Here is a 16,350-nt window from a genome sequence, read left to right on the forward strand (position 1 = left end):
ACCTCTGGGCAGACTCCTGGATTGACCCGATATCAAATCTTCGACCTATAGGACCTGTACCGTTACAAGAAAAGGACCTTATGGTTGCGGACATTCTCACAAGAGAAACCAAGGAATGGAACACAGGGCGCATCAGACAACTCTTACCGGAACTAGAGGATCACATTCTCAACATCAAACCAAGCGTACTGGGGACTGGAGACTCGTATATCTGGCCGTTACAGAAGACGGGAGAGTACACGGTCAAGACGGGCTATTATGCGATCCATAGCTTGGATTTCCAATCGACATCACTATTGGAGGAAGACAACATGTGGAGCTGGAAAAAACATATCTGGAACCCCCCTCTACTACCTAAGCTCAGGTTCTTCTTATGGAAGATTGCCACTAACTCCCTCCCTACTGGTGCAAATCTACAAACTAGGGGCCTACTAGTCAACACGAGTTGTCCAAGATGCGGTGAAGTTGAGACTATAGACCACATCCTATTCCACTGTGCTTTCGCAAAGAAAGTCTGGACCTTTGGCCTATGGTCGACTCCCAGGGAAGCGGGAGATCTAATGACCTTTAAGGATACTCTCCGAGCCTCATTCAACTGGATCAATCTTCCTCCCATGGGAGTTACTACCAACCTGTTCCCTTGGATCTGTTGGAATCTCTGGACAGCGAGAAATCTACGGACGTTTGAGAATCGAACAATCTCTCCACAGGAAGTTGTCTTGAAAGCAATCAGAGCTTCAAAGGAATGGGAAGTGGCTCAGCCGTGTAACCGCCCGACCCCTTCCCCGTCGACCACCCAAAGACATGCAGCGGAGACGCCACCAATGACGATCTTCTGTAACACAGACGCAGCATGGAAATCAGACACAAAAGCCGCAGGATTAGGATGGATCTTCACAGACGAAAATGGTCACGAGCTTACCAGAGGATCAAGCGCTCAACATCACGTTTCATCTGCCTTGATGGCAGAGACACTAGCAGTCAGGGAAGCGCTGATCCATGCTGCCACCCTCAACCTCACCAAAATCTGTCTCAGAACAGACTCTCAAGAGCTCGTAAGAGCAATCACCACGGGAAGAAGACCTTCGGACCTCTTTGGAGTTCTTTCGGACGTCGACTCTCTGGCATCTCCTCCGACTTCACCTTTCGCCTTTTGTCGTTTTGTGTTCATTTCTCGGGCTTTTAATGAATCAGCAGATTCATTAGCTAAAGCCTCTCTTTCCTTGTACTTGGGCCTTAGGCCATAAACGTTTTCCCCTTAATTAATCAATTGGTTGATCAAAAAAAAAAAAAGAACTGCGTACTGTAGATTAGAACTTATATACTCCGAAAGGTCGTTGTCTTTTTTGGGAGATGGAAACGATGGAGTGGCTGAGGTTTTGCTTCGTCGATCGCTAAGACACCAACAAAACCGAAAGCACCGAGTGTCAGACATACAAGCATGTCCATCACGAGGTTTCACGTGAACGACACGCATTTTCTTCCTCTCCTTTAGGGTTTTCAGGCCCATTTGATTCAAAGCGAGGTACATAAATACTTATCTAACATTCTTTAAACATAACAATAGTATTTTGCTTCAATAATTCATTCGCTAACTTACCCCCATACAAAAAAAATCTTGCTGGTTTGTTAAAGAGTAGTTTTATTATGATTTCTGTTGGAGAAAATATTTTCTAAGTACTGGAGTTTTTATCGTTTTCAGCAACAAATTTCACTAAAACTTATCCCATAGAGAGCGATGGTTTTGAAGTACATGTTTTACTAGGCATCAATAATAACCTGGACCATCGCACCTGCTCGGTGTATGGGTGATGGTGACGTGACAATAAAATTCCATTAAATGTGTCGTGGGGTTACCGAAGACAAGAAACGTATTCGTTATAGTAGTATATAGATCTAGGGCCACAACCCACGTGGGTTTCTGGATAAAACCCTAAAATTATTGTTTATTTTTGCTTTTCCTCTATAATAGATTAGCTGAAATAATCGAACATAGTGTTTGGGAGGATAAGCGTCCCTAGTATCATAACTCTGCAATGTCCGATGATATTGAATTGTCCTAAGAGATTTCTTATTATACTGAAATATCATAAACACTTATACCACAAAGACATACATATAATAACATGGATCCATCAGTTAATTAATTTATACAAGTATTTTTGTTAATAATTCTCTCGTCATCTTTTGTGACGAATAGTTTTGGTTCAAACTTTTTTTAGGAACCGTTTAGCATCTAAGAGCATGATTAATTAAAATTATTAAAGTGATGTTTTTAGGAATATAAAAATTTGTCTCTTATATTTCGATAAAAACTTTACCTAAGTATTTTTCATTAATCATGCTCTAAATAGTCGTTGACTTTTAGTTTGATAAAAATGACTTACGATTTATTATGTTTATGTTTACGACGAAACAACAACAAAAAAAATCGATTATTTGATACGAAACGTGGCGTAAAACTAGTGGGCCACTAAATTTGCTGACAACTGTACCATCCGGCACCGAATGTTCTTATATAAAATGAAATGGGATTCCATTTTCTCGGACAAATCTTGAGCCCCCTCCCCCATAGAATAATTTTCTCAAATCCTCTATCTCCTCTATCTCTTTGGTTTGTTAACATGTACGTATACTTAAAAAGGCAGAGTTCATAGTTTAGGTTTCTTGTCTTACAGTTCAGTGATCCGTTTTCTTTTTCGTTAATCTCGTAAACCCTAATAATTTACTATTTATTTTCAGGTTGAATAATCAAGATTTAATGGGACTGGAATGGACAAACGATGTCGAATCACTTGCTTTGAAAGATCAAGATATATCAGTAAGAGCAAGAAGTGGTGAAGATCGTATAACCAACGGCTTAAAATGGAGCGACGACTACTTTTATTATGATCAAGCAGATTTTCATCTTCAAATTGTTCCAGAGATTCGTAAAGAAGAAGAAAACTCCAAGAAAGATTTGACGTTGGTTGTCCCTGATGAACATTCTGAAACCGGTGATCATCATCTTCATATCAAGGATTATTCAGATAGTTCATATAATCGACGTTTTTTGAGAAACAAGCATGCGAAGCCGAAACGGCGTCGTGTTCAGATTTTAAGTGATGTAAGTCGACATATATTTGACATATGTAATTGTAACCTGAGACCTTGATGTTTTTGTATATTCTTCATTTTGACAGTTTTTGTTTTAACTTCTTTTGCCTCTGCGGATTTCTGTGTAGGATGAGTCAGGGGATTTTTCAAGAAAGGTTCCTTTAGTGATAAGAAAAAGTTCAAAGAGAAGAATAAGAGATGATATGATGAGTAACAAGATGCGTACTCTGCAGCAGCTTGTTCCTAACTGTCACAAGGTTGGTATAGTTCCATATGTTAAGCAATCTTGCCTTAAAGTTCCGGTTTCTAATGACCGACAGTGTTTTTTTTTCGATTTTCAGACGGATAAGGTTTCGGTTCTCGACAAGACCATTGAGTATATGAAAAATCTTCAACTTCAACTCCAGGTCCATATTTTAATTTTATTTAATATATGTATGGTTATATATAGTACCTATATCTCTACATATAGTTGCTGGTTGTTCTAAACATAGTTGGGTGTCAAAAAGGATTGATGAGGCCTGAGAGTTTGCGATTTTAGCTCTTTTGATAGTAATTGTTCTTGTTATTTGATCTCAGGTTTATGAGAATTATATAGTTGTATTTGATATCAAGTTGTTTTTAATTGGTGAAACATATGTAACTACTTTTTATGTCTTATCACTGAAAAGCTGTTGTTACAGTAGGATTGACAGTATAGACGGGTCAATTAATTATACATTTTAGATGGTCGTTTAGATGATATAATGTTTAAATGATCTACTATACACGATTAATTTAAAATTAATTATATTGTAGTTTTTTGGTATCACATATATTGTGTTTGCTTTCAAATTAAAAAAAAAATTGTTCATTGTTCAAATTACAAATAATTTTGAAGAGCGTATAATTAACATATAAACGTTTTTATTTATTTAAATTGAGAGCATTTCTCTCATATCAACAAAACTCAATAGAGAAATAGGGAATACTGTATAGTTATGATTAATTTTTGAATCTCTTTGTTTTGTATATATAAACATAAAATTATCATATATATAGAGCTGCGCGTTTATGCTTATATATGTATTTTATATTAGACATCAGAAACTAATTTGTAAAATAAAACCCTTTCTAAAACTAATTTGTAAAATAATGTTGTAATTGCAGGTGATGTCAATAATGGGAATGAATCCATATATTCCTCAGGCGACATTAAACTTTGGAATGCACAACCACCTTTTGAGGGCGATGGGTATTGCTCACGGCCTAAACCCGGCCAAACAAACAACCCTTTCACCGTTAATCGCGGGGTCAAATTGGCCGTCGCCACCGTTTAGTCATCTTTCATTCCCACACTCATCTAACCAATCTCTCTTTCCTACACCAGCTTCTTCTCCTCAATGTCTTTGTGGTTTGGTTCCTTGTTTCCCAAGTGATTTTTTCTTCTAATACGATGGGAGGTAGACTATGATATATGTAAGTTGGAGAAAAGTTTGTATGAAATGCTCATTGATTAAAGATAAAATATACGTAAATAAATATCGCGTCGTTTAAAATAAGAATTGGTTGTAGTGAAAGACATGTTAGAAAACTATAGTTTTACCTACTTAGCTTTGATGTACATTCATAGTTTGGTAAAGACAAATAAATTGTTTTGTTTTTCTCAAGCAATGTCTTGTCGATCAACAAGACTGGTCTAATTAAGTTCTATAAAAACACCAAAACAAAAATCTAGTGATCCCATAATATCAAGAACCTGTAGCTTCTTTTCTCAAAACTAAACAATACTCATATAATTACGTCACATTTTTTAGCCATGATGAATTCACGGATAATTATTACCATCGGATTCTCTTATATTATCAGTTCGATTCGTGCATACGATCCTGATGCTCTTCAAGATCTCTGCGTTGCTGATAAATCCCATGGTAATTTTTTTTTTTCCCATGGTAAAAATATTACTTACTTCTATTAAGATATTTAATTTAGCATACCAGTTTTAATGGTATCTCAAAAATAAAGTAACATAATTTAAAACTCGTATCGTTTAGGAAGAACAAGTAATTCATAAATAGAGACCCGAGTAGATTTTATATCAAAATACAGTTAATTTCGTAAAGATGACTGAATCAACAAGGTTGTAAGTTAATTACATATTTAATGACAATATATTAAAATCAGGGATTTAGTGAATGATTAATAATTACATCAGATAAACAAATATGCCTTGTGATATGATAAATGGCACAATGTGCGCATCACAGGAACCAAGTTGAATGGATTTCCATGCAAAGAAACGTCAAACATCACGTCGTCCGACTTCTTAGTTGCCGGAATTTCAAAACCCGCAGTCATAAATTAAACTCCACGATTGGCTCCGCCGTTACGGAACATGGAGAAGATCCCAGGGCTAAACACTCTTTCCGTCTCTTTAGCACGGATAGACTATGCGCCGGGTGGTTTGAACCCACCTCACACTCACCCACGCACCACTGAAGGAGAGCTCGAAGTTGGGTTTATCACGACGGCAAACAAGCTTTTCTCAAAAACCATTTTTTGTTTTTCCAAGAGGGCTTGTGCATTTTCAGAAAAATAATGGCAAATCTCCAGCATCGGTTTTGTCGGCGTTTAATAGTCAGCTACCAGGAACGGTTTCTGTTGCAGCGATGCTTTTTGCGGCGGAACCTGCTTTGCCGGAAGATGTGTTGACAAAGACTTTTCAGTTGGGGTCTAAGATGGTTGATAAGATTAAGGATATGCTTGCTACGAAGAAATCATTTAAATGATAATATCGTCACGTTTATGATGAGAAACCTATCAAGGTTTTTCATTAATGGTATGGTAACTAAAAATAATCTATTACTGTAATTATCTGATTTGTATGGGTTTGCAAAAGATAATTTATTTTTTTATACATAATATTAAATAAATGAATCATCATGTATGAGTACTTCTGAGGTTTAGGTTTGTGATTCATAATATATACCCTTCACTCCCTTAATAATTATAAGAGCGTTAGGATGCTAAATTAAGATTTTTATTAATAAAGAAAGTTGTAATTTTTTAATTTAAAATAGTTTTGTATTTAAATTATAAAATGACAATTGACAATTGATTGATAAACATACGGAGCTAGTTTCACATCCAGTTCTTGCGGTTATTAGTTTTAGACTCTTTTCTACTCCCTCCGTTATTTAATATAAGTCGTTTTAGAGAAATCTTTTTGTTCCAACTTATATGTCGTTTTCGGTTTTCTATGTAACATTTATTAATAATTAATATTGTCTGACCAGTGATAATATATCTTCTATTTTTCTATTGGTTGAATTGTGGTTAGGTAAATAATTAATGATGTTTTTTTTGAAAATATAATAAATTAATGATTTTCTTAATTTATGTGCATAGCTTTAAAACGACTTATATTAAAAAACGGAAGGAGTATATTTCTTTTATTTTTAATTTTGATCAATGGAGATATTTTGAAGTTTATTTTAGTTATGACTTTATAAGTTTAAGTTTACGATTGGACCAAAACCTAAGATGGACTGAAAATGTATAAAGGGCTAACTAATAAGGCCCATGACAACAATTCGTTTTGTTTTATTCGCCGGTTCTTAAATTTTTAAAACATGATTAATGCGGATCTCTTAAAATGATGTTTTACGGTAATATAAGAAACTTCTTTTAGTTTTTTCTTAACTAAATCCTATCATGAACTACATATGGTTGGCTTATTTTCATGCAACATTTAAATAAAACACATTTAAATAATGAAACGCATATCTATAAATAATTATTTTTGGGTTGAAATTAGATTTGTAATTGAACCGTCCTAAACCGCTTGGTTCATCCATTCAATCCAATGATTCAATGTTCTTTCCTTTTATTTCAGCAGTATTTTTTTTGTTTCCTTTTCTTTCAGACGTCAATGGCATATATAAATAAATAAATTGAAAACACAATCAGTCGTGGTTCTAATCAGGTTTGTGTCTGGATCCTCTCTCACATCACAGAAAGCCTAGCGCTAGAAGGGAAATCCGGTAATCAAATCAATGAAAGGAAGATGTACGATTCAGGGATGTAGTCGATTGGCATTGAAGACGAGGAAGAATGAGACGAAGAAGGTGTGTGGGCTGTGGTCGCTGCCAGATGATGTGTTTGTGGACTGCCTGGCTCAGGTGTCGAGATTGGACCTCGTGGCCTTAGCTATGGTCTCCAGGAGACACCGGTTTTACGCAGTGTCGACTAGATTCTGGGCCTTGAGGTATCGGATGGGTAACGTGGACCCATACTTGTACGTATTTATGCACATGCATCCCGACCCAAGCCCATGTTGGTTCGTCCTCCACCCCATGCAACGTCGGCTGAAACGTATCAATTTGAACTTGTATCCGGCGACCCCAGTAACAGGATCATGTTTCGTGAAGATGGATTTGGGGATCTATACTATCGGTGGACTCATCAACGGCAAACCAACATCGGAAGTCACGTTTCTGAATTGTATCGAGCACACAGTGTACCGCATCACGCCTATGAAGATGGCTCGAAGCGGAGCATCGGCAAGTTTGATAGAGGACGGGGAGAATAAGAAGAAGAAGAAGATATACGTGTTTGGAGGGTGCTGGGATGTGGCTGATTCCTCCAACTGCGTAGAGGTATATGATATCGAAACCGGAACGTGGGAGTTGTTGTCTGTGTCTACGCCCAAGATGCCCCTCAAAATCAAAGAGAGTATGGTGATGGACGAGAAGCATGTCTACGCGGTGGATGAGGATGGTGAAATCTTTGTTTTCTTGACAAGCAAAAGTATGTTTTGCGCAGAGGGAGAAAAAGAGACTAACCCGGATGATAAAAACGATTGGCGTTTGTTTGATCAGACGTTTTTCTGCCGTGGTGTCGGCGGGAGAATACTGTGGCGTTTGCCGCGTGAGTTTGGTTGGAAGGAAGTCAAGGGTTTGGAAGAGCTGCAGCAGCAACACATTATCAAACTCTGCGCCTTCTCTGTCCAGAGGATGGCCATCTTCTGGGAAGCCCAAGGTTCTGATCAGATTTTGGAGCTTTGGTATGCCGAGATTACCCTCAAAATGACAAGACGCGAGGAAGGCGAGGAGGAGGAGGTATGGGAGGTTTGGGGGAACATTGAGTGGTCCGGTGCTGTCCTCTCAGACTCATCATACACTGGCCTTAACTTGTTATTTGCTGATTCTCTCTATCTCTGAATATATCCTCAAGCCTTTTGTTTTTTTTTCCAAAACTTTATTTTATGTATCTCCTGTTCGTGTCATTTTATATAATTTGGAATTCAGTCAGAAAGCTTTTAATCTTGAGTCAAAGTTTATGAAGAAAACATAGAATAATAATATTGCAACATGTTGCTGATTTGTGTTTCTGTGATTAGTTACTATTTGTCCTAACATTGAGTGAAGATCCTATGTGCGCTTTGCCCGAAGATAGCTTCACAACTTTGGACTCAGTGGACATCATCTTCCGGTAAGTAAGTTGGAACACAAGCCCTGCCATAACACTAGACATTGATGATGCAAGACATTGGGGAAACTGTCATTCTGTTTCCATCTAAACTCAATTTTTGTTTTTGTTTTTGTTTTTGTCTTCTACTCTTGTGTTCCATAAAGTTTTGATCTGTCTTAAACTCCAATTGCTGCAGTTAAAATCACATTCTTGATCTGAACAAGGACAAGTGGTGAAAAGCTTTTGATATTTCTTTCATCAATAATCACTGAGCGACACTTGAGAGTTCCATATGAGGTATAAGTTGTCTTCATTAAACATCCTGGACTTAGGATTTTGTTGATGATATACAAAAGAGGTGCATGACTCATCAGATATGTGTAAGGAGGTTATCAAAGTTTTGGAGCAAAACGGCAGGCAGGCAGAAGAACAGCAACTTAACCAGCTAGTGTCATGTTGTATAAGCAATCAACAGAAGAATGGCTAAACAACTTCAGAGGAAGATGGAAGACGATGATCTCAACAGATCCCAGGTTGTTTATACAGGAACAAGCTCTTGCAATCTGTGGCTAAGAGGCACTAAACAAAGTGATGGAGCTTGCACTTTACTAATACGTTTTTAGAGGAACGGAACAAGTTTTTTCAAGAGAGTCTATGATGTGATCTAAAGTTTGATAGAGAAGCACTTTACTAATACGTTTCGTTTCTGTTACCATGAGGACTTACTTACATGGCCTCAGTTCACCTCCGGTGCTGTGCAAGACTAAGAAGCAAAGCATGTCTCTTTGTATACAATAAGCAAAACATGTCTCTTTGTATTGGTTAGTTCCACCTTAATGCTAAAAGTTTATCAACTCTTTTTTTTTTTTAACCTTTTTAGCTAGGTACGTGGTACATGTACATATCGCCAGAGAGAGACGAGAATACGACGAGATGGTTTAATATAAACTCCAAATTCGTTTATAACGGTTTGTTTTCGTTTTGGAGCGATGGGGTTCATTTGTTCATTTTCTAAAGTTATGCGGCAGTAAAATAAATAATAGAAGAAATAGAGGAGTAAAGATAAATAAAATCCACTTCCGATAAGGTCACATGGACATTGTTTGTTTTCTGTCCAGAACGCTTTCCTGAGAAGAGGCTTCTTCTTCTCCTAAACCTCCTCACACAACGAACGGTACCTTCCTTCGAGTCTTTTAAAGCTTTTTATCTCTTTCAACGTTTATTCGATTTCGTAATCTTTAAGCTTTAGCGCTATATATAAAGCTTTTAACTTTTTTTTTGTTTTGGTTCTGGAGAAGTGATGGGGTCGCTTGTTCGCGAATGGGTTGGGTTTCAGCAATTTCCAGCAGCTACCCAGGAAAGGTTAATTGAATTCTTCACCAAATTGAAGCAAAAGGTTTCTTCTTTTCTTAAAAAAATTGTTTCTTTGCACTTTTTAAAAATTTTTTTTAAAGGGTTGTGTAATTTTGCAGGATATGAACTCATTGACAGTTGTTGTAATGGGCAAAGGCGGTGTGGGAAAATCATCCACTGTCAACTCTCTTATTGGTGAACAAGTCGTCCGTGTCAGTCCCTTCCAGGTACTGTGTTTAGTTTAGTTGAATTTGCAATAATTGAAGCTGAGAGATTAAGAAAGTGTGGTGTTTTTTTCAAATTGTAAGGCGGAAGGTTTGAGGCCAGTGATGGTTTCAAGAACAATGGGAGGCTTCACTATAAACATTATTGACACCCCTGGCCTTGTCGAAGCTGGTTATGTCAATCACCAAGCCCTCGAGTTAATCAAAGGGTCAGTCACTACTAGTACTCTTTTTAATTCCCTCCTATGACAAGTTCACTGTGTTGGTGATTCTTTGTGTGTTTTGGTTCTTACTTTGTCTTTGGTTTTGGGGGCAGGTTTCTTGTGAACAGAACAATAGATGTGTTGCTGTATGTTGATCGTCTGGATGTGTATAGAGTGGATGAGCTAGATAGGCAAGTTGTTCAAGCCATCACCCAAACCTTTGGAAAAGAGATTTGGTGCAAAACGTTACTTGTTCTGACTCATGCTCAGTTCTCCCCACCCGATGACCTTTCCTATGAAACTTTTTCCTCCAAGAGATCAGATTCTCTCCTCAGAACCATCCGCGCTGGTTCCAAGATGGGGAAACAACAGTTTGAGGTATTATGGCTTTACAGTATTATTACCATGTTTGGGAAAAGAATCAGAGTTATAATGCTTCTACTTGCTTGTAGGATTCTGCAATTGAGGTTGTGTATGCGGAGAACAGTGGGAGATGCAGCAAGAATGACAAGGAAGAAAAGGTTTGTTTAATCTCTTGACCTGAACTGATTTGGAGAGTGTTACAAAAATTACTTAATGTGATCTTTCTCTCTTGGTTTAGGCATTACCAAATGGTGAAGCGTGGATCCCGAACTTGGTTAAGGCGATAACGGATGTAGCAACGAATCAGAAGAAAGCGATTCATGTAGACAAGAAGATGGTGGATGGATCTTACTCTGATGATAAAGGAAAGAAACTCATCCCTCTTATCATCGCCGCTCAGGTAAAAAGAACACATTTCATCCACTTTAGACACTACTGTCTTGGTCCAACTTTGCTAAATAAACTTTTCTTTTCTTTCTTTTTGTAGTACTTTGTCGTTAAGATGATCCAAGGAGCAATCAGAAGTGACGTCAAGATAAGTGGAAAGCCACTTTAAGAGCTCTGTTTTATTGTGATCCAACTAAACAGAGAAGGCTTTTTTTCATTTTCTTGTTTCCGGCTTTATCTTACTGTTCGAATCTTTTTCATCCTCTTTGTCTCTGAGTTTTTGCTTTAAATTGTCAAGTTATCTGTTGTCTTCTTCCAATGTCTCCGACTAAACCAAACAGCATGCTTGTCAAGACCGGCTCTTCAATAGGAGTGCTGGGCTATAGCCCAATGAAATTTAACTGCTAAATGGGTTTTTGCACTATGATTGGTCATGAGCTTTACTATTATATTTTTTTTTCAATTATAAATCGTTTAACTATCAACAACAATAATTCGTGTGTAACAACAGAAACAATTATTATAGAAAGAATAATAATGATTCTAACCCAACGTTAATATTTATTTATGCGTTGACAAAAGAAAAAAGATACATAAATTTTATACGACGTGATTAAGCAACTTGACCCATGGCAGTTTTGTTTAAAGAATTAAAAGTTGCTTTGGTAGGAACCGGGTCAAGGTCACCGACATGAGACAAGAAGCATGACTCTCATTTCTCATCATTAATATCTTACTCCTCTCCAAAGATATTTGGGTTTTCCATTAGTTAGTAATGGCTGATTGTTTTATTAGATATTTTCTAAATAAATTAGAGTAGAGATGTCAATTAGGACTGAAGCCGGCAGTCCAAACCCGCCCAACCTTAAAATTACCGGATCTAAACTTAGTTTTAAAATTATTTGTTATATTAATTACACAGATAATTTTAAATATATAATATCTAGTTAGTTTAGTTATTATTTAGATGTATTAGACTTCATATAATTAATTGTATTCAACTATAATCGTTTTTTGATCTAAACATATAAAATTTTGAATAGTTTCTTATTTTAATTCAGGTTAATTTGTTACCTTAAATAATAAAACTATGTATACCTTAATATATTAAAAACATATATATATATATTGAAATTAAATAGAAAATAACTAAATAAATATACCAATAATATTTTAAAATTTATTTTAAATAATACTAAACATATGAATTTGATTTGCTTGTATTTTTTTTTGTAAATGTTGAATTTAAAATATAAAGAATAGTTAATTAAAACCAAAAATAAATATTAAGCAAAAACAAATATTTTTTGATATGGTTAAGTATAATACTTTTATTTTATTAAAAGTATTTGATAAACATAGGCTTATGATAAATAAGTATTTTAAAATCTTGGTTTAAATATTTTTTAAAAATAAAATAATATCATTTTTTAAGATTTGTTTTTGAAAATTATGTTATATAAGTAATTTTTTTTTTAATTTTTATAGTATATTTTTATTTTTTATTCTAATAAACATGTAAAGAAAGTGTGGATAATAGTTTTAATGAAAAATTAATATGCAAAATCTAATGAATCATCTCAATAATAGTAATCATAAAATACTTTTAGTCAACTGAAGGTAACTGGTTTTATATTATTTTTGTAATCATCTAAGAAAATGTATAGATATAAGGAAAACATGTTTTAATCTTGAAAATATATAACATTATATTGCTTAACATAATGTTTTGAAAGGAAGATCTTTTTTTCAATATCAAGGTTTTTTGCAAAAATTTTCTTTTTTTATGAAATCATATTATATATCAAAATATATATACATCTTAATAATCTAAATTAAAATTGGATTAACATGAATCAATAAACAAAAATTAATAATATCAATTAGATATATTATTTTTAATTCACTAAAATTAACAATTTTACCGGCAACACAACACATAAGAAACTAGTTTATTACAAAAAAAATATATAGAGAAGTCACAATCATTTTATTCTATATATATATCCACAAGTCGAAAATAGACACATATTTATAAGAGATTGCTACTATCATTGAATTTTTTGAAGAATTTGCTTAGTCAGTCATGAATGAAATTACATGGAAAATCTTAATAGTAATTGATGAACGAAATTACATGGAAAATTTAAATTTAATAGCAATTGTGAGGGAATTTAATGAAACAAACCCTCAACTATAATGTCATCCATTTTAAAACCCTCAAGTATTTTAAAACTGAAATAAATCCTTAACTTGAATCTGTTAGAAAACATAACCCTCCGTCTAAAGAGACGTTAAAACTTAAACAATTTTTTTGTCCATATATCATTTTACTAGAAAAAACAACGAGACATCTATATTAGTACAAAAACAGCAAGTTTTTTTATTTATCTAAGGCACACGTACTTTGGATGCTTGCAATATATATCCAGATAACATAAATTTATCACCAAAACAGAGAACTGTATTTTACCAAAAAAAGCAGCACATCTTATTTTACCAAAGAAACAGAGTACTGTATTTTGCCCAAAAAAACAGAGGATATTGTAGTGTAACTTGGTTTTACCAAAGCAAATGAACTTCACAAAAAGCCAACGTAAAAAAATAAATCGGGAATTATCTTCTAAGAAATTATGGAAGATTGTGTTGGCTGAGTGGTGACATTTTCTTCAGCCATTGTCTTCTGTTTTTTCCTCGGCCTTCCTCGAGGTTTCTTAGTTGGTTTAGGCACAGCTTCACGCTTACATGACCGTATATTATGTCCAACTTGTTGACAGTTGCTGCAGGTCTGTAAGTTCAATAAGAATAAAGAAATATATGATAAAAGATAAACAATGTAAAATAAAGTAAATTTGTAGTAAAACTGATACCATTTGAACTTTTTCATGTGCAGACGTAGCTTGCGATGGAAGAACTTCAGCTGTCTCACGGATTCTATCATTGTTTTTTGGTCTTCCTGGCATGATCCTGTCCGGAGGAGGCATAACTACAACATCAGTGTGAGTTTTCCACAATTGCATCCCGTTCACAGGACGAAGCAACGAACTATAACAAAGCTTCCACTTCTCAACTGAATACCAATCAGAGACAACTGTTTCTGGTAGCTTTGTTTCTCCATATTCAGTCCACATAGCAGACATAATATGGCAACATGGTATGCCACTCACGTCATATGCCCTGCAAGTACAAGAAACAGCACCTCGAACATACACTCGATATTTATTTCTACCATGATCCACCTCATACCATCCTCTTCCTGAAGGAAGGGGATGACACCACTTAAGATTTTTTTTTCGCTTTTCCATCACAGCTCTTGCCTTTGGTGTGATCAGCCCAGTAGCATTATGCATCTCTTTAATTTTTAACATGTTACTGGACATAACATGTCTCCTTATGTCCTCTAGCAATGCGACCACTGGTTTCCGTCGAGCATCTTTTAGCACAGCGTTATAGGACTCGCTATGGTTGTTTTCTACGGCAGCAGACTTTGTTAGATCATTAAAAAATGCTCTACAACAAGAAAAAAAACAGAATAATGATAAGCACGTGGAAACGTTCCATCCGTCCTTCCCACAGCAGTCAAGAGTTGTCCTTTCATCCGTCCTTTAAGAAACGTTCCATCCAAATGAATTACACGTCTACATGCACTTTTCCATCCACTTTTTTGAGCTTCAAAGCATGTGTAGAACTTTTCAAAAACCTTATCCTTTGTCCCTAATATAACGGTTGAACCAGGATTTGACTCACGAAGCTCTTCTGCATAATCAAACATCCTAGTGAACTGCTCAGCATATTCATCACTAATTATGTGTAACATGATTTGTCTTGCACTCTGGCATTTTGATTTTGGAACCCGGAGACCTTGGATTAGCAACCTTTGCATCATCTGATCCGCACTCAACTTTTGATTAGTCCTGAACTCATTCAGAAAATCAGATGCTATCTTAGGTGCACTATATAATTTCACTACACCTGTTGGATAACAAGTGTGAGTGCAAATGTAGGATCTCACAACCATATTAGTAGACCGGCTATTCACTGACGCATATATCCTCCAACTACAACAATCTTGTACACATGCTGCAGCTAATTTCTTACTTTCAGATTTTTGAAAACGGATATTGACCTTCTCTTTGATAGCATACTTCTCAATCGCTTTCTTGCAACTTTCTTTGGAGAAAAATGCTTGACCAACAAAAAAAGAACTTTGATTGCCATCATCATCTGAATCATCAGTCTCAGCATAATCATCACGGTAAAAGTCAGTAGGTTCATCATCAGGTTCTTCTTCTTCTTCCTCTTCTCCAACAAGCACATCTTCCAGATATGGATCATCATCCCTAACAACATACAGATTCATACTTTCCAATTCATGAGTGCACTTAATCATTTCCGCAACATCGGCATCCCCACACAATTCCTTCCGACTATTATCTTCTCTTGATGGAAAATATGAAAATTTACTCATATTATCTGCAAAACCTTCATTCTGAACCATACCTACTAGCATTGATACACTTGGACTTTCAAACTCTACTTTACATCATCTTATATCACCACCAATATATAAACCGTTTGAAGTCCAGTATCCACCCACATATAGTCTAAAGAAACTTGTCCTGCATCAACATAGATAAATTATGTATAAGTCAATGTTCTTGACAAATGTGTTATACTTATAAGATAAAGACTAAACTTTTGATCAAAAAAGTGACACACGACAAAGATTCTTGGCCACTAAAACTCTAGAAGCATTAAAAGAAAGGCAAAAGAAATATGGACTCATACAGAGTGTGGTGACTCACGTGAGATGACCACTAAACTCGTAAAGTTAAGACAAAATAATGTGAAAACACAACAACCAACAAAAGAATTTGATTTACTTTATCATCTTTGACCACAGAGAATCGATGAGTACGGTTCCCTGGTCTTCCAATCAGGTTAACAATCTCTATCTCTATCGCCCACCTCCCGTTCAACTTTTTTATAAATTTTAGGGTTTATTGTTGTGCGTTAATGACCTCCAAACTTTGTGTAGTTTTTAATAAAAATCTTGTTGTTTCTATTATTTAATAGATGTGTTTTATTTTCTTATTTCAGTTAAATGGGTTAAAGAGGAAAAGAAAACGTTTAACAAACGGAGGGTTAAGTTTTCTAACAGATTCAAGTTAAGGATTTATTTCAATTTTAAAATACTTGAAGGTTTTAAAATGGATGGCATTATAGTTGAGGGTTTGTTTCATTAAATTCCCCAATTGTGAATGAAACTTCAT

The 16,350-nt window shown here is 35.4% G+C and overlaps 4 protein-coding genes and 1 pseudogene across 6 annotated transcripts; 4 read left to right on the forward strand and 1 right to left on the reverse strand.

The window, feature by feature from the left end:
* Nucleotides 1-2,471: 2,471 nt before the first annotated feature.
* Nucleotides 2,472-4,745, forward strand: LOC103843761 (transcription factor HFR1). 2 transcript variants are annotated; one of them, XM_009120530.3, is made up of 5 exons: nucleotides 2,472-2,626; nucleotides 2,743-3,106; nucleotides 3,225-3,353; nucleotides 3,438-3,503; nucleotides 4,246-4,745. In XM_009120530.3, the coding sequence occupies exons 1-5, from the start codon at nucleotides 2,529-2,531 to the stop codon at nucleotides 4,525-4,527; spliced, it is 939 nt and encodes a 312-aa protein (XP_009118778.1). In that variant the 5' UTR covers nucleotides 2,472-2,528; the 3' UTR covers nucleotides 4,528-4,745. The 2 variants fall into 2 exon arrangements, with proteins under 2 accessions (XP_009118778.1, XP_009118780.2); XM_009120532.2 differs by having other exon boundaries at nucleotides 2,556-2,614.
* Nucleotides 4,746-4,871: 126 nt separating this feature from the next.
* On the forward strand, nucleotides 4,872-6,022 carry LOC103843760 (annotated as a pseudogene).
* A 227-nt stretch (nucleotides 6,023-6,249) lies between these two features.
* On the forward strand, nucleotides 6,250-9,282 carry LOC103843759 (F-box/kelch-repeat protein At4g39560-like). The gene is made up of 2 exons (XM_033279088.1): nucleotides 6,250-7,920; nucleotides 7,952-9,282. The coding sequence occupies exons 1-2, from the start codon at nucleotides 7,131-7,133 to the stop codon at nucleotides 8,164-8,166; spliced, it is 1,005 nt and encodes a 334-aa protein (XP_033134979.1). The 5' UTR covers nucleotides 6,250-7,130; the 3' UTR covers nucleotides 8,167-9,282.
* A 260-nt stretch (nucleotides 9,283-9,542) lies between these two features.
* Nucleotides 9,543-11,391, forward strand: LOC103843762 (translocase of chloroplast 33, chloroplastic). Its single transcript, XM_009120533.3, has 8 exons — nucleotides 9,543-9,721; nucleotides 9,846-9,943; nucleotides 10,020-10,127; nucleotides 10,209-10,333; nucleotides 10,441-10,705; nucleotides 10,780-10,848; nucleotides 10,929-11,090; nucleotides 11,178-11,391. Exons 2-8 carry the CDS (start codon nucleotides 9,848-9,850, stop codon nucleotides 11,244-11,246), a joined length of 894 nt encoding a protein of 297 aa, XP_009118781.1. The 5' UTR covers nucleotides 9,543-9,721; nucleotides 9,846-9,847; the 3' UTR covers nucleotides 11,247-11,391.
* Nucleotides 11,300-16,206, reverse strand: LOC103843763. 2 transcript variants are annotated; one of them, XR_004450999.1, is made up of 2 exons: nucleotides 13,948-16,206; nucleotides 11,300-13,865 (listed from the first exon to the last, which is right to left on the reverse strand). XR_004450999.1 is itself a non-coding variant. In XM_033279081.1 (2 exons), exons 1-2 carry the CDS (start codon nucleotides 14,455-14,457, stop codon nucleotides 13,701-13,703), a joined length of 675 nt encoding a protein of 224 aa, XP_033134972.1. In that variant the 5' UTR covers nucleotides 14,458-14,680; the 3' UTR covers nucleotides 11,300-13,700. The 2 variants fall into 2 exon arrangements, 1 of the variants encoding a protein (XP_033134972.1); XM_033279081.1 differs by having other exon boundaries at nucleotides 13,948-14,680.
* Nucleotides 16,207-16,350: the final 144 nt, after the last annotated feature.

Source organism: Brassica rapa, chromosome A09 (assembly GCF_000309985.2).
Source record: "Brassica rapa cultivar Chiifu-401-42 chromosome A09, CAAS_Brap_v3.01, whole genome shotgun sequence".
Classification (NCBI taxonomy): domain Eukaryota; kingdom Viridiplantae; phylum Streptophyta; class Magnoliopsida; order Brassicales; family Brassicaceae; genus Brassica; species Brassica rapa.